At 42.7% G+C, this 17,910-nt stretch overlaps 1 protein-coding gene across 1 annotated transcript in view; it reads left to right on the top strand.

The window, feature by feature from the left end:
- The window catches only part of CACNA1B (calcium voltage-gated channel subunit alpha1 B), a 315,999-nt gene that overhangs the window by 173,920 nt on the left and 124,169 nt on the right, over nucleotides 1-17,910 (top strand). Inside the window, exons 12-14 of the mRNA XM_026059653.1 lie at nucleotides 2,461-2,670; nucleotides 11,037-11,149; nucleotides 14,713-14,825. Coding sequence (XP_025915438.1) covers nucleotides 2,461-2,670; nucleotides 11,037-11,149; nucleotides 14,713-14,825 — 436 coding nt within the window. The remainder of the gene's footprint in view (nucleotides 1-2,460; nucleotides 2,671-11,036; nucleotides 11,150-14,712; nucleotides 14,826-17,910) is intronic.

Here is a 17,910-nt window from a genome sequence, read left to right as displayed (position 1 = left end):
GATGCAGACAGAGTGGTAGATACTTTGACAGGTCTCTTGCTGGCTGTTGCCTGAATACGTTGCTCTTTAATTCAAACACAAGTACCTCAATGAGCCTTATAATTGCATTATAAAGCTCTACCGTGGTAAACACTTCCAAGTGTGTTCTCTGGAATTATTCTTAAAATCTGTTCTTTTCTATCTTCCCAACTCTCAGCCTCTTTTCTGCCCTAATAAGCCAACAGCGGTAGACGTTGGCTCCTTTTGGTTTCCCACCCTCCACACTGTACCAGACAGTGTGTTATGCCTTCCCTTCAGTGTTGGACTGCCCAAAGTCTGCTACAGTTTTCCAAAAAAGAGCAAAATTCTCTTCTGTGAACTGCTCTGCAAATCTTTCTTCTCCTGCTTAGTTAAACCCTGATGCCTTTTAGACCAGGATATGCCCAGCCCTGTTTTCTCCAGTACAAGTAACTCAGATTTAGATCAATTTAAATAAATACAGAATGTGGCCTACTGTTGTTCTTTCCTTGAAGATCAGTAGAGCAACTAGCTAGGGGGTATAAGGGCAACAGACTGTTCCCATGCATGTGTGAGAGTATGGAGTTGGCTTGAATTTCTGAGAGGACTTTACCTGCTGAGCAGTATTATGATGCTGATGCTGCCTATATCTTAAGCTCTCATTAATTTTGTTGCCTTCAAGCAATAGATGAGCATTGCCTTTTTTTTTTTTTAACTGCCAAGAGAAGGATTATCAAACTAACAGAACGACAGTACACCAAGCTTTTTGGCAAGGAGTTTGTTCAATGCCTGGCCAGGGCCAGCTCTGCATTTGGAGTGCTGTCACATAGCCGGTAGAAGGCCAGGCACGTGAGATGAAGCACAGAGCTTTCTGTTGTGGATGTGTGCAGCACACTCCTGTATGTAGTTGTGAGACTTGGAAGAGCCCATTAGTGTCACATCTGGATACTTTAGCCTTTCTGTGCTACTGCGTTTGATGTTAATTGGAAGATGAAACAACAAAGTGAGATTCCCGCCCCTTCTCTGCTTGGAAGTGTTGAAATGTAAGTGAGYGTGCTCAAAAATTTGGCTGCCACATCAAGAACATTGTGTTCATATAACTCACTTGGCCATCTTCAAGGACAGACCATGCAAATCACCTGTTCTCACGGTGCTCGGACCAAGCCAGTACAGTGTGTGTCCTGGTCAGCCCTACCTGCTAGGAAGTACCCTGCCATGACAGGGAAGGGCAATAGTAAATTAGCCTGCCGCAAGCCATCTTGAGACAAGGTTTGGTAGCAATCTCTGAGGGATGCCAGCACAGTATGAAACAGGTAGTGGACAGTCTGCAGCAATCAGGATTTGCCCTGCTTGCCACAGTGTTTGCGGCTGTTACAAAGGAACTCCAACCGATGCGTGTATTTATTACTAATGTGGGCTGAATTCGCCTGCCTCAGCACTGGCCGGAGATTGCCTTTTCATCATTCGTTTCAACGGTGCCTGCTACCTCAGGAGGAGAGCTTACACTAGAAATCATTTCTTCTATCAGCTCCCTATTGTTAAAACATTTGACTCTATTCCAGGGTTTCAGACTAGATTTGAAATGTAGCTGATACAGGCAGAACTGATACAAATGAGTAGCTGTGCCCAAAATGTGATGTACGGAGGCAGATCAAGCCCCATTCGGTGGAGATGCGTGAAGTGGGAGAGTAAAATAAGGAGACTTCTCTCCTTTCAGCAGTGAAAGGACTGGATCTCTGCCTGGTGCTCAGAGCAGGGGAAGTAGGGGCTAGCTTTACTCTTGCCACTAAGCTCCCCGAGGGTGTAGTCCCTGAAATTCAAGAGGAAACCCAGAGCTCTTCCCCTCTGGTTAGATGATGCTAATGTGGTGGAGTTGTGTCCGTCTCCTCTCTAAAGGACCACTAACGAGCTGTTCCCCTCACTTGGGGCAGGGAGCGATGGGGAGCTGAGACAAACTCATGTGCAGTTTTGCTCCCAGTGTCTCTGACAAAGGGTGGGGATTTCAGTAGCCCCTGCGCTGTGTGGTGACTCGAGGTGCTCCTGAGCAGTGGCAGCACGGTGTTTCATGTGAGTGCCCTGGCATGCGGCATAGCTGGTTGGGGTCTCACCATGCTCCATACCATGGGGGGGGGAACCTCTGGGCCTGTTGCTTTCTGTCGCTCTAGTCAACCAGGAGCTCAGAGTTTATGAGTCACTGGCACATTCAAGGGGTTGGAAGCCCGATTCCTTTTGATGGCAGAGCTGGGCATTAATTCATAAAGTTTTAAAATCCCAGTCTTCATCCCTCATGATGTCTTTGCAAGCAAAATCTCCTGGTTCAGCTCGCTCTCAGTGTGACCGGCTTTCTGCTCAGCCGTGCATCTGGGCTGGGGAGAGAGGGCCTGTGCGCCTGTGAACCTCCTCCTTCCTTTCATCCGCCTGGATGCGGCATGGTGACGGTTCTTTCTGTCCCCCAATGCCCAGGGTCTCCTTTTGCCCGTGCCAGTTTGAAGAGCGGGAAGAACGAGAGCTCCTCCTACTTCCGGAGAAAAGAGAAAATGTTCCGGTTCTTCATCCGGCGCATGGTGAAAGCTCAGAGCTTCTACTGGGTTGTGCTCTGCGTGGTTGCCCTCAACACGCTCTGCGTTGCCATGGTGCACTATGATCAGCCGGAGAAGCTCACCACTGCTCTATGTGAGTACTGGGGATTGTGCCACCTTCTCAGGAAGCCTAGCGTTTTTGACAATTCTGTCACACCCTCATCAGTTCACAGCCTGAGGTCTGTTTTTGCAGCTTCCTATGGCTCACTCRTGAAAGTTGCAAATGCATTAATGAGCAGTTCTAGTAACTCAAGATTAATCGAGTCATGTGATTCAGAAAAAACGCACCAGGACATGATACTGGTTTGAGATGATGTAGGAATGCGATCTTAGACTTACTCGAAACTTCAGATTCAAGCACATGCAAGTCTTGTAACACTGCAGGAGGATTTGTTATATAGAAGGTGTTATAAAGGGAGGGGGAATGAATATGCACTTTGGTAAATGCAGGTTTCTCCATCTGTCTAATTAGCAGCTGTCCAGGGAAGTGCAGAGTTCGTGCCACTTTGCAGCTGATCTGTATCCATGGATGGTTTGTGTTATGGAAATACATAAATCTCTGCCAGCAGCAATGACACTGTGACAATAGCATGTGCAGTGGCCAGTGTTACTTGGTAGAAAAACAGCCTGTAATGTTTATGGAATCATAAAGTAATTCACTACACTTCTAGCAATTATTGTCATGTTCTTTAAAAGGTTGTACTTTTACAGAAAGTCTTTTTTAATAACTGTATCTTCCATAATAATGATGCATGATCAGATGGRATAAATGTCACGATGCCCTTATGTGAAAATTTGTGCAGTACTGGTAGAAGTAATACCATACAGCAGATTATATTATACTTTATTTGAGCTTGGTATCTGCAGTGACCTATCAGTTTAGGCTTCAGATAAGTGCTTTAGAAGTATGATTTCTTTTTTAATTGCATATTGTTTTGTCCTATAATGAATAGTCAATGGACACAGCTTTCTGCAGTTAGATCTTTTACACGTCGCAGCCTTGCTCTGAGGTGGCAGCCTTGCTCATGAAGCCTTTCTTAACAAAAAGTAGAACGGGAGCTATACAGCTTTTTTCTTTTCTTTCAATGAAGGTTGTAGACTGTGACTCCCAGAGCTGAAAAACTGGAAGTTTGTGTAAACCGAGAATGTAAGAGTATGGTGACACTGGAATTGGGACACAGCAATTTTTTCCTCCTAAAGGAAAGGAAGGGAAGGGTTGGAGGGTTTGTTTCTGGAACGGTTGGCCAAGATCCTAATGGGATCAAATCTTTTGTCCAGCACTTGATATTCAGATGTTGCTAATTCAGAATTTGTCAGGCAAAGCTTCCAAAGCAAGAGAAGAGTAGAAAAGACCCAAGATATTTTGAACTGTCTGACTCACTCTGGCTTAGATCCTTAAAGATACTAAACTACCTAACTTTCATTCATTTCTATATAAATTAGATACTTAAGTATTTCTAGCTTGAGATACTCAGGCCTTACCTTATTATAAAGAAGGAAACTTTTGAAGTACTTTTTTTTTTTTCCATAAACCTAAAAGGTCAAGGCTACTAGCTGCTCTGACTTCAAAATTATCCCTGTTAATGTTTGCTGAAATATTTAATATCAGCAGGTAACTGGAGCTGTAATGAGAGATGCATAAGAAGGAGAGAAATTCCTTTCAACTCTTTCTCTTGCAAGATTTAGATTGAAAAGGGAAACAGACCACACAGAAAAATCAGTCTTGCTTATTAATTTCCTGAATTAAATAGAGGAAATAATAAGCTAGATTGGCAGAGTAATTAGAAGTTTGAGGCTTAGGATTTCCTCTTGAATTAGGACTAAATGTCTAGAAAAAAGCACTTTAAGTCTTTCAACTCAAAGAAGACTTCAAATTTCCAAACTCAGTTTTGGGAACACCTTATGGAGTAACTTTCCTAAGAGAACATTAAGAAATCTGTGAGCCAGCCCTATCTCTTTCAATGTTCATATGACAGTTAGAAGGAGTGTTTTAATTAATTAGAATTAAAAGCATGTCTCTGGGTGGGAAATGCATCTAGAATAGAGGCTGTAAATTATGCTCCCAACCTACCTCAGCTGAGGACAAGAATAGGAAAGGTTGAATTTGTATTGTGTCGTTGAACCGTGTGTTCTTGGGAGTTAAATATTCAGTATTTTCCCAGACRGAGGTGTTCTTCCTGTGCCTCTCTCGTTTGTCCTGTTCTGCCCTATACGTAGCTTTCCATCATTGCATTGCCATTTTCAATGAGACTTTAGTAAGGGCTTTGCCAGTGAGGAAACACCTGGGGAGGCGTTTCACAAATTAATCGCTGAGGTTCAGTGAAAGAAATACTAGTAGATACAGGTACRTACAGCTGGAAACAGCACTGTAAGTTGGTGTGGGGTGACACAGACATAAAAGGTGGGTCACTTTCTTTAAGACCAGAAGCAGAAGTGCCATGGGTTCGTTTTGGGGAGGATTGTCTATAGCATTGGAGAGTTAGTCTACAGCATAGCAAAAATGGAAATACTGAGAAGATATAACATCATTTTTAGAACAAAGAACTTCTTAAAAAAAAAAAAAGTCGGATGAAATGGTTTGCAAGTTCAACCTCTTAAATTACAAGTGTCCCACACCTCCAAACCCTCTCAACCTTCTAGGATGATAAGCTGTAGTATTTGTGTTTAGACCTGTCTTTTCATTGGTAATGTCCTAGAGGTTTCTGGCCATCTTCCTGGGGTAAGTCTCAAGGCATAATCTTTCCTACTAGTCTAAAGTTTGTAGYTGAATGCAGGGACTATTTGTGCATTAAGATATGTGGGACTACACGTTGATTAATGGTTATTTTGTTATTGTCATTACAGTAAGACTGAATTTGGTCCCTCTCACTCCTGCATATACTGAACCGCAGCCAGCCTGATAATCCCTGCATCAAATACGTTTGTGAACAAGCCCGTTTGTGGGATAGCCCTCAAGCAGTGCTCCTTTAAAGTCCTGTTCTGTCCAAGATTCATTCACAAATCCGTTAGATATAGGGAGAACAAGATACCATTAAACTAGGGGATTTTAAACAGCTTCTGGAAATTCTTGGCAAAATCCTTTTACTGTAAGAGTGACAGACTTTAAAAATGGCTTTAAAGTTAATCCRTGATGAGTGAACCTAGCTACAGAGGAGCAGAACTTGGCTGGTCTGATGTAGAGCAAGAGAAATGTAGCTGATTCTAATTATATTGTTATGTGGAGGATGCTTATAATTGAACTAGTGGGGAGTTTTGTGAACTATAGCAGCAGGAGAGAGAGGAGTGGAGTAAAGTCTGGGAGGATCTGCTAAACYCTGAAACTCTACTCAGGCACCTCTAATTCAATTATACCTGTCCCTCTGGGGAAACATTTAATTACATTACAAATTAATTTTACTTAAAGAATGGCTAGTAAAAGCCTATGGGTCTGCATTGATTTATTTTCCCTTCCTCTTTTCTTTTAATTTTTCTGTTGTTGAATTGTTCTGATTAGCTTTCCCTGCCTGATATTTCATTTTTGTGCAACTACTTTGAAAAACAAATTGTAGGAGCTTTAGAAAGGGACTTGGAATTTGTTTAGTTTCACTGAAACAGCTGTGTTTCACCCTGATGAGAARTTCTTTGAATTCTCGGGGTATGGTGAATAGCAGAACACACTTTATACCCCATAATCATCCCCAAATTAGATTGGAGATTTAAATCTCCTTCTCTGTACAGAAAGGACTCCAGTGCCACATTACAATAGGAGCATTCTCACACTGCACTTCAATACACAGCATGTTCTCTTCTCCAAAGCATGGACCTTTGGTTAAATAAGTTGCAATTCCCAATAGATGGGTATCTTTCATACAGCCACCTATGATCACCATTTGTTTGCATTAACTTCCACCTTTGCTGGTATTTTCAGAAAGAAAAAGCTTCTTTCAGAAGACAGCTCTTTAATCTAGCATAGAAAAGCATCACTGAGGTCCCATGGCAGCGAAGATGCATCTTCAACAGTGAGGGTAGCAAACCAATGAAATCAGTTATCTGGGCGTGTAGCGGAGCTGCAGCATTAAGGGGTTTTCAGTCAAGACTGCCCTTTTAAAATATATGCTATAGTTTGAGCAGAAGTTATGAGCGTGGTGTAGAAACAACCAAATGTATTTCTACGGCGTGGGCCATGCAGGAGGCTAGTGGAGGAGAACAGTTGATCTCCTCCATTCTGACCACAACTAAAGCTATGAAAGACGGCTGGGAAGGAAGGGGCGCTGGAACTGGAGTACGCTGCCTTCCCAGCGCAGGTTTTAGGAGTGTGCTGAGAAGGTTTTACGATTTGGTGAGAAAGTTTTTCACCTAGGAGGAAGGAGCCCTCTTGTCAGGCTTCCCCTTTCTTGTGGCTGCCCTCAGTGAAGAGGTTCTGCAGCTTAACTTGCTTCTAAAATTGTACCCATGTAAAAATGTTATCCAGAATGTCTCCTTGCTCATAAATACAATATTTGAAAACTATTTTAGCCATTATGGCCTGAGAACTTCTCCCCAGTGTGCTGCACTATGCTGAACCATGTGTTTTATGCAATTAGACCTTTTTGATGATACTGTGTTTGCCTTTGAAGTAAATAGCCAGCTCCCTCTGGATTTAAATATGCAGCATTTGCAATTGAGAGGAAGAGGCTTTCTGAAACAAGCATATTTATTTATGTCTGCTGAACATTTCATGTCTACTTTGTCAGAGAAGAGAAAGTTAAAGTTCACTGAGGTTCTCCTGGTTGAGGTTTAATGTACAAGGAGGAAGAACAAAAAAAACTGGAGTGATAGGCTCAGCACCTGCCCCAAATGACATCAGACTTGGAGACAGTGCAGAAATGGAATTAATCCATTGGTGATTGACAAAAAAGAGCTACTAACTATCTAATTCAAACGTATGGGGCAAAAAGATACCGCCATGGCCTTTGCCAATAGCACAAATTTTAAATTAAATTAGAGTATTTGTATCAAACTTTTTTTCCTTAAATCACATTACAAAATGCTTCTGTTTAAGGCAGATTAAATTACATGTGGGGTCTGAATACCACGAGGTCCAAACAACAAAATTGCATTTTCAATTACATGGGCAGGGCCGTGTCAGAAGAAATCATGTTTCTGATCCATCAGCTGGAGAAGCTGATTCACTCTGAGTCAATTCCTTCTGCCCAAGGAGTTCAGCATGTTCATATTTTCCTTGCATCCTTGCCTCCATCCCTTATTCTCATGGTGCTATGATTTGTAGCACCTGGTATCTGTTGAGATATAGCTATTGCTGCCTGTTTTGAATTCTGTTTTAGATGGGGGTCGTCAGCTGTGAAAGGACATGTTGGGTTCTTTTTTCAAGGGCAGCAGAGGAAAGTTCTGCTTCTTTCATGTTTCAGGTTTCTTTGCTCTGTTTCTCTATGAAATATTGCTTCATTCAGCGTTTTACTTAGAACACTTGCTAGCCCTTTTTCTCCTAGCGTATTCTGCTTTTCTGTGCATGTTTGCAGGACATGTCTGTTCAATGATGGAGCATTGGACTAGGTGATATCTGTTTTTTTTTGTTTATGTTTATGCTTGATGGATGACTGTGCAAATTAATCCTTGTTTCTTTCCTCCTTATGAAATGATGGCAAAGTGCACTGAGATCTATTGAGGAAAATTGCAATAGAAAAACTACCTAGTGTTTTCATTATACCATGAAAGAATCCTGCATGTACCTGAAATGTGACTCTTCAAGGTGAGTCTAGTAGCCCTGAAAAGAAGAGGAAAATCTCCCTGCTAGAGTGGAGGCTGTGCAAGGTTTGTGGGCCTGATCTACAACCCTTCCCTGCAATTATAAGTTTTGTCTGCCAGTTAAGCAAGACCACCAGTTTCAAAGCATTGGTTTCATGTCAATCTTTCCGATTAGAATAGGAGGACTTTACATTGAAGTCGTGCCAATAAGCGCCATCAGGCTTGCTGAACTCTGCTGAGCATGAAACCTAAGATGGGAGCGATAACTTCCCAGCAAGGGAGCAGCTCTTGTCAGCAGAAATGCTGGAGCAAATTTTCCCTCTGGGCTAATGAGTGCAATAAGTGGCAACCGCAGCAGGAATTCTTCTATACCCAGAGAAGATGCATCTGCTCTATTAGGGCAGTTTTGCATTCTGCTTGTACTATTTCCAGAATACATAGGGTACAGCATGGAAGTTCAGGGTCTGGCCTGGAAGCTGTGGTCTAGACTTCTGTTTTACAGGGCCAGCTATTGATAATGAAGAACCTTAACTTTCTTGCTGCTTGGTAATTGCAATGTGTGCAAGAAAACTCAGTATCATTGAACGTGTGTGTGTGTGTGGGGGGGAGCTGTTTTTTTGTTTGTTTGTTTTTAAACTGTGTTCTTACAGTATCAGCTTGTCAGGTGTTGCATTTTATGCCTGACATTGTTTCATCTGGCCCCGTTCTTACACCCTCTGCACTTGTATAGTCAGATGTATTGCCAGTGTAACTGTGGATTCTTTCCTACTCTGGGATCCCATGTGTTGGACACAACTGTTTGCTCACTGAGCCGCTACATCTGAGGCCAGGAGTGAGAGAGAAGTTGTAGCATGGTGCAGCTGTGAACACATTTCTCCTAGCAAGTGCCGGGCTCAAAGGGAGAAGAAGATGCCTTACTCCTTCATGTGACCATGCCTGCCTCTGAGTGCTGAGATCCAGTGGATGGAGCCTACCTGTTAGGAAAAGGCTGAGAAGTTTGCAGACCTCATGTTTTGTCATCTTATTTCTTGAGTGTGAATGCTTTTGCCATTGATAGTCTCCTTTAATTATATTGCTGTTAGACCCTTCTGTTTTCAAGGAGACTAGGTTATGTGGTGCAATGAATACCCTCCTGGTATTTCCTCACCTATTGCATATCTGGCAGAAGTGTCTTTGTAGGCTTCCTACTGAAGGGTTTATAAAATCTTTCTCATTTAACTAATGCTTCCTGGATTTCAGTTAACACCATGCACACAATGTTTCATGACTGTCTTTCATTTAACATTTAGAATCCCTTTTCTTTTTTTGATAATTGAAACTGTATWTTTTCAAGCAATTTCAGAAGACAAGCATCAATGTGAGATGGACATGGGCCAAATGGGCTCGCTCAGTATGAGTGTGCAAGGCAGTGAGCTGAGTAAAAGCCATGCAATTTGAAAGAACCTCATTCCCTCCTCTGCCTTTCCCCACAGTCACTAGCTAAAGCCACATATTTCAGGAGGCATACAAAACACCTAGGAGTTCAGATTATCTAGCTGAAATTTTCCTTGTTGCAACTTGTATTGACCTTGCCTGTCAGCATGTGGCACCAGGTTTGGTACCATCCTCTCTACAGCCTTACATCAGATAGCTGAAGCCAGCAGTAAGATGCATCCTTAGCCTTCCCTTCTAAAGGCTGAACACATCCTGCTCCCTCTCCCTCTCCTTCTATGTAGAGTCCTGCAATCATAAAACTTAAATTACAGATGTAGTCTTTCCAATAGCATCCACACTGCTACAGTAACTGGGAGCCTTACTGTACCGTGTTAAACAATGTGATTAATCTCTGCCCTTGAAAGCTTGATTCTTTTTCTCATCTTTTCTCCAGGGGGAGAGTTTTGTCTTGTGTTATTTGGTTTGTTTTGGTGGTGGTTAGTTTTTTGCCCTTTTTGTGTTTGGTTTTAATATTCCATTTTTTCTGTTGCTTGTTGGCCTCCAGATCTAACGTGCGTAACTTGAAATGCCAAAGGCGGTGTTTTCTATAACTTTGAGTCTTGAAAACTTGATATGGAAATTGAAAACTATGGCTATGTTCTTTCTGCCCTTTGTTTCACCATAGGTGATAAATTTTCCCATCAAAAGCTTCACAGCCTCTTTTGCCTGTGATATGTGAAGCAGAAGGAACCGAACTTGCTCTTCCATAATTATATGATTATGCAGGCATAATAAAAATAAATGTGGCTCTGTGTTAACAGTAGACCCAACACTTCTGAATCTGAGCTCACAGAGGGAACAGTTCTGTTGGGTAAGAAGGTATTTTTACCATGAGAGAATGTTATAAAAGCATGCACACCAATTCCAAACGTGCTTGTCTCATGTAAGTACAGAAGTCCCATAAACATACATTTGCAAAACATTATCTGTGCAATTAAATTACACCTTCAGAAATATTAGCCCAAGAATTTTCTTTTCAAATTCTTCTTCAAAGAGAATGAGAATATTATTTAATGCTCATATACCAACCTTCCCACAGCAGACATGAAGCGTGGCCTTCACAGGTCTTGAAGGCTGAATACAGCATATGTGCATATAGAAATAATTATGTGAAACTGTCCTCAGGATCTTGTTTGCTATTGCAAAGGGATTTTCCTCTGGCAGGAGGCGGTCTATATTGTGAAGAAGTAGCACTGTTCTCCACCTGAAGAGATCTGCCTACCAAGGTCTTGCAAACTAATTTAATCTCTTTCTGGTTTCTAGATTTTGCAGAATTCGTTTTTCTGGGTCTGTTCCTTACTGAGATGTCTTTGAAGATGTATGGACTGGGGCCAAGAAATTACTTCCATTCTTCATTCAACTGTTTTGACTTTGGGGTGAGTAGGCATCAGCTGGGTGGACGGAGTGCGTGGTTGTCCCGTTATTGAACGGGGTTGAGTGTTCAAGGGTGAGTATGGGAATGCATGGGAAATGGTGTTGTAAGGGTGTTTCCCAGGGAGTAGTCATCGTATAAATTAGCTGCAGCGAAACACATTAAGCTTCCCCTAGTTATCATTTTTCTTGAAGAAATGTGACAGGCAGGGTTTTCATTTCCTCAGTGAGTTACAGGGTGTTCAGAGCATCAGCACCAGTAAATGCTCTGATTAYTATGAGAGTCTCTCTCCCATTTAAATGAGGTGACTGAAAGACAAAAAACCTACACATCTTATTGCTCTTTTTCCCCATCGTGCATTTAATGGCCTTTCCCTCAAGATACATAGCTGGCACTTTTCAGACATGAGTGCCCAGAAGTAGAAGTCTGAACACATAATTAGGTGACAGAAAGGCTGTAACTCAGATCCTTTTATTCTAAAAGTACAGGTTCTCCCCTTTGGGCTAAAACAATAGCTATAAAGCGTGACTAGAGCAGGGCCCATTTTGATTCCATCTAATAACAAACATTGCACGCAGATGTCAATTTATTCATTAAAAGCTATTAGGCTGTGGTCTGTCCTCACAGAGGTTAATTCAGCTTCTCTTATCTTTAGTGTGGGCTGTGCACTGGATCCCAGAGCGGGCATCAGGCTTTAAGGTTTCATTTCTTTAACTAAAGCAGATATAAAGCTTATGATGCAGCCATGGGTGATGAGCAAGGGAAAAAACAGTAAGGTTCATTGTATCCTTCGTCCAGTCTTTCTCTCCAAGGTGGATTTAGTCTGTTGTTTCTAGTCTTTATGTGCCAAGATGCTGAGAGTGATCCTCTTGCCCCGTGGGGTTAAAATCACTGCTTCAGCACTGCTCCCATATGGTGAGAGGAGATATTTTTACCTTTGGTAAGTGACCACTCCTAAATCCAAGACTACAGCTAGAGCTAACTTCTCTTTTTCAGCCGTGCCAGCAGGAAAGCTCAGAGCTAGTAAGCTCTGAGATTAAAACAGCCACTGCAAGAGTCATCTATGTCCAACAGACTGAGGTACGGTGGCAGGCTGCCTCAGGTGTGCAGCATCTCTGCCATGTGGGGCCTTCTTCTCTGTGGCTCCTGTTGCAGCCAGTCGTGACTCAAAGCACTGAATAGCATTTTGACACTCTTTCAGGCTGCGTAGCCTAAAGGATAATATGCAGACTCTAACTTTCATGAGAGGAAGCCAGAGCACAGATAATTAGTAGTGCAGCATTGTATCTACAGTTCTTCATTCCCTGAACATAAGACAACTGGATATCTTGACATTTAGTGTTGAGGCCTAATCCAAGAGCCAGAGAGGCTTCCCTCAGCTAAAGGCAGCCAACCATGGCAAGGTGCAGCTGTGTTGGCAGGAATGGATGTTCTGCAAACACTGGAATGAAAAGTGTGCCCACAGCATATAAGGGGGCTGACACCCAGCTTTCACTGAATTCAGTGTGTGCTTAAAAACTCCAGCTTTGAACCCTAGCTCTGTGTGCTGGGTAAAAAACATTAGGCAGCCATGAAATATTGTCTAATTTTAGCTTTTTAAGGCATCGTTGCCTTGTTTGCTTTGTCTAGTGACTGACGCTAGACTGATGTCCTTCAATCATGGATTAGGTATGACCTGATATGCAGTACAGCCAACTTTCTCCCATGCTGGCTGCTAATTTCACTGTATCCTTGTATGCTGAATGCTCCTTCCACAACAAGAAGAACTTGTACCAGATAGTCAGGGACAGGTGATTTAGGAATTTTGCATTAAGCATGAAATAAATCTACCAGGTGTCTCTGCTTTCTGTCATGCTGTGGTGAGCACAGCTTTGGCAATGAGCTTTGCAGAGTGTTTCCCAGGAGGCAAAGCTGTTGATCTGTTTCTAATTCTTCCTCTTTTAAAGAATCCATTGGGATCCTACTTCTGTCTGTGTTTCTTCCTCCTCACCCACCTTCCAGCACCCAGAATTAATTCAACTTCTTCACCCCCACTGGAACACCACGCAGTTCTGTAGTCAGTTTAGTTTGACAAACCATCAAGATGAAATGGTTCAAATGTAAAGAGAAAAACAACAAAACAGAGCGACATCAGTCTTGGGAGAAATAGTCCATTGGGGTCTTATGTGAAACTATTCCCAAGAGGTTATGTTGAGATGCCAAGAAAATTAATTAACAGTGTAAAATATGGAGGGTCTGAGGAAAGGTTTTTGCTGATTCATGAGGGATTCCTAAGAGTGATATGTTGTGGAGACAAGTTTTAGTTCCTTCTTTCTGTGATGGGAGTGACTGGATGAGTGACTGTTGTACATCCCTCTTTTTCAGCTACATTTTCTTGAAGCTCAAGGTACAGCATTTCTTGCAGAGCTACTGTGAGCAGTGCTGTGTTTTTCAAAAAAATGTCCAGGTTTCTGCTCATGAGGGGTTTTCRAAGCTGCTGAGTCTCACAGCACTGCTGAGGTACTCGCAGACACAGATCTGCTTGTCCTGACTTTCCATTAAAGCTTCTTTCTGCAACAAGAACCAGCTGCTCGTTGGAGTCTGGTTATAATGTGTTTACAGCGTGCTTTGTACAACCGGGGACATTGGTGTCTACATGAGCTCTGAAATGCTAGTTTAGTACAAATAATAACAGTAATTGGCAGCAAAATGCCTGTCTTCTCTTATTAACCTATGCAGTAACCTATATTGATATAATTGCCCTTTTCGGTTGTACTTACCCCATTACTATTTTGTCCTTTTTGTAATAGAGGGATTTCAGAGAAGATTTCTTTATAGCTTGAGGTTAATTCTCTGCCAACTTTAAAAAACAAAACCAACAAACCAACCTTAAAACCCTTGATAAGGGACAGGTTTTTTTAATAACCTGAGGCTGAAGGCCTGACAGAAGATTGGATGTGCATGCTAGAGGCTTTTCAGGCTCTCTTAATGGCTAGTATCTTAATCAGTCTCCTAAAGATTCTGAGTTATGAGAAGTTTCTAGCTGATTTTGCTCGTTGCCAATGCTTTGCCATTCTGCAGTGCTGCAGTYGAAGCCTTCCTGCGCTTCTGATCAGAAGAGGAGGAGGAAGAGGAGGAGGCGGCAGTGTCCCCCTGCCTCTCCACAGGCTGTCCGGAGCAGCTGTGCGGAGTGGGAAAACGTAGCCACTCCTGGCATGCTGCTTCTCTTCCAGTGGAGGGGCTAGGTCAAGTGTTGGCATTTGTAGCTGAGCCAGTATGGAGAAAAAAATATAATGTGCACTTCAAAAAAGGCTATTTTAAGGTAGTCTGCTTACTAGGGGAAGAAGGAAACAAGTTCCCACCTGTGACTACCTGTGTGTATATCCTACTTCTGAATATTACAGATTTACAAGGTTGGAACCAGTTTTGTTTTGTTTTGGGGCTAATTCATGATTTTGCAAATTCAGCCTTCATAAGAAAACCGCTGTAGCCCAAAATCTGGTGGTTCTTTGGGCCTCAGCTTTTCTAGCAGCACCGCAAAGAGCTAAGCAGATGTTTTGCCTTTTCTAAACTGGATTCCTCTTGCAGGTGATTGTGGGAAGTATTTTTGAAGTTATCTGGGCTGCAGTGAAACCTGGTACCTCATTCGGCATCAGCGTATTGAGAGCTCTTCGACTCCTGAGGATTTTCAAAGTAACAAAGTAAGTCCAGCTCCCTTTCTGCTCGCACCAGGGTTTTAGCACCCTATGAAAGTGCACATCACCAACACTACAGACAGTAGTAGTGCTTTCCACACCCATTAAAAAATAAAAATAAAAGAAATACTGTTCTAGCCAGCACAAGGTCTGCCTGTTCTAACATCCTCTCTCTGAAATGGCCCGAGTAGGTAGGGGGACTACTGCACCTGCAGGATCGTCTTTCCTTTGGCTGAGCTCTCTGGGTTTCTGGCAGTCACAAGTTTAGGGAGTTCTTGAGCTGGAAGTTGCACCTGCAAAAACTTTTAACAGCCCCTGCCCCAGCACTGTGTACAGCTTTGACATTTTTTTGAACCCTTTCATAGCCTTGGGGCAGAGTTCAACAGGGTAGTGATGAGCTGCATGAGAACATCCTTTTTTTCCCTTTGTTTTTAAGCTTGCTGCCCCATGATCTCACCAGGTATTTCTTTATTTCTTGAGTTAAGAGAAAGAATTGTTTCTTATTCACCTTTTAAGTTTCACCAACTTTCCACTGACCTTACCTGCTGCCACTGTGAAAGAAAAGCATCTGGTGATAGTTCCTTAAGTATTTAGACCTGGTGAACTGAGCTACCCTGGCTATTGCCAGGTAATAAATCCTGAAGACTGAACTACTGTGTTGACACAAGAAGAAACTGTGCTGCCGCTGCCTGTGCTGTATCTGAATTGGAAATGTTTAAGGTTTTCGGTCTTGAGGGGTATGAAGTTGAACGTTCGCTAGAATTTGGGTGCCGCGGGTTTTCATTTGTTCTAATTTTCATGTGTTGTGTTAATGTGTGCTGGTATTAGCAAATAGCTACTGTGCAATTTATAAATCCATCTACAGCAATTCATGAAGAATTTTAAAGCTGTATAGTGGAACTTGATCAAATATTCCAGTGCTCCTGCTCTTGTTTTTCTCTACACCATTACCTCCTCAGATCTCCCCTCTCTCCATCAGCTCTCTTATTTGTTCTTGGCTAGAAGTGACAAAAGGAGAAATAAACTCCCACAAAAACAGAAAAGCACAGACGGTCACATACTTGAACAAAATAGTCATTTGAAGTAGCCAAGTGCTTTCCTGGCTATTCAACTGCACAGTTTTTGTTAGCTCCATAGGGTTTAGCTGATTTGTATCTGTTAATCATTATGGAGATCCAGAATTCATGTGCGATGGCATGTCATTTAATGCACTATGGGAGACAAGGACTTGGAAACATTAAGTTCTGTAAACGTCCAGCAAAAGAGGTGGGAGCCTGATTCAAAATCCTCACTTAGCCTACCTTCTGGTAGTCTGTTATGGAAAAATCCATGTTTTGTACCAAGTGTGCAAGAATAAATTGTCAGCAGTTAATTTTACCCCAAACTACTAAGACTTAATATATCTGATTGCCTGTAGAACTCTTTAAAAATTTTGGACATTTTTGTAAGTTAAATGATCTCCTGCCAGTTTTCACCTACTTTTGACTATTCAGGGTTTTAGCCAACATTAAAGCACAATGAAGACTGTGCTGTACCTTAACAAAACAAATTGCCCAGCAAGCTGGGTGCTGTCTTGCCTTTCAGGGCAGTGAGTAAAATTTTCACTGTACTGAAGGTAGATTTTCCTTGAGCTAACTGGGTGAATATTTCCCCTGACATGAMAGAAATGTGTTCCTCCTTTTGCCAACAGAGTTGTCCTTCTCAGCTCAAATAGAGGATCTCTCAGCTGTGCTGGGCCACATTAGCCCGGTGGCTGAGCTGCATTTCCTGATTCTGGCACAGTTCACGGTGGGGTGTAGTTTAGAGAGCTACCAAAGCAATAGCACCAGGCGAGAACTTATTGCCCACCTGCTTTCGTTCCAGTCTTACTGTGAAAGTAAGACCTCAGCCTGAGCAGTTTTCTTTTTCTAAATCCCTTTTTTCTATATATTTCACAGCAGTTTTTCCCTGAAACTTCTTGCTTTTTTTCCCTTTAATGTGTTCAACAGAAGACAATTGCAGTCCACTCTGCTTTGAATGATTGGAGGTATTAGGCCTTTAAGGCCTCTTCCTCATACAGCCCAAATCAGTGTGATGGCAGAAGGCAGAGCAATGTGATAGTTACAAAGTTAAATTACAGCAGGCCATAAAGGTCACAGCGGGATGCACTAAGAGGGAACGCAATCCAAGAGGAACCAAAATTTCAGAGAGGAAGACAAGGAGAAAATAGCCTAACATGTTTTCCTCTTTGTCATGACAAAGCTGAATGGGGACTGACATCTGTAGGAATGTAACTCCTCATTATGTCCTGGAGCTCTGTAATCAGCTGTGGTCTGCTGCCGAAATGAGCAGTGTGTGCTGAGCTATTCCAGGACAATCCAGAGCCTCCCCATGAATTTAGTGTCCAGTTGTGTTAAGTGAGAGGCAGGAACTCTATGCTGTGCCAGATTTTGCCTGAAGCCATTGTGTCAAGCAGGGGAAAGGCGACATGATCAGCAAAACCCTTCCTCCTTCTCCAAGGAGAGCAATTTAGCCCCTTTCACTTAGGGGCTAATCCTGAGTAGACTTGATTGCATCCGTTCAAATTGAAGAGGTTCTCCCATGAGACCAGAATTTGCCATGAAACCTACTGTCACGGTATTACGGACAAACCTTTTCTTGGAACGGGTACAGCAGGAAAGCAATATCCTGCTCCTCTTAGCATTGAGCAGTCCACTGGCTCTGCCTGGGACGTGCCTGTGCATGGAAATGTGAGGCAGTTCGGTCCTCTCAGCTACGCCGTGGGGAAAGACGACGAGGAAAATGGAGACAAACAGAAGAGAAAGGATAGCGTTTCTGCTTTTCTGACTTACCCTGTGAACCACTCTCCCCATGAGTGGGTCAGACGGATCCATGGGCCACCTTCTGTCAGGCACGCCTCCGTTCTGCAAGGAGCAGCTCAGGGCATGGGTCTGTCCCCAAAATGCTGCTGGAGGAGACGCAGAGCATGGAGGAGCAAGTTGCTATGGAGACCAGCCTCTGCATGGTGGCTCCTAGGGCCAGGCAGGGCAAGAAGAGAAGTCACTGGAGAAAAAGAGAGAGTTTGCTGGAAAAATTCCTGCCCATGGTCTCA

The sequence above is a fragment of the Apteryx rowi genome, unplaced genomic scaffold, assembly GCF_003343035.1.
Source record: "Apteryx rowi isolate R43461 unplaced genomic scaffold, aptRow1 scaffold_16, whole genome shotgun sequence".
In the NCBI taxonomy this organism is placed as follows: Eukaryota; Metazoa; Chordata; class Aves; order Apterygiformes; family Apterygidae; genus Apteryx; species Apteryx rowi.
The sequence above is the reverse complement of the archived record's forward strand: the minus strand, read 5'-3'. Positions and strand labels throughout refer to the sequence as shown.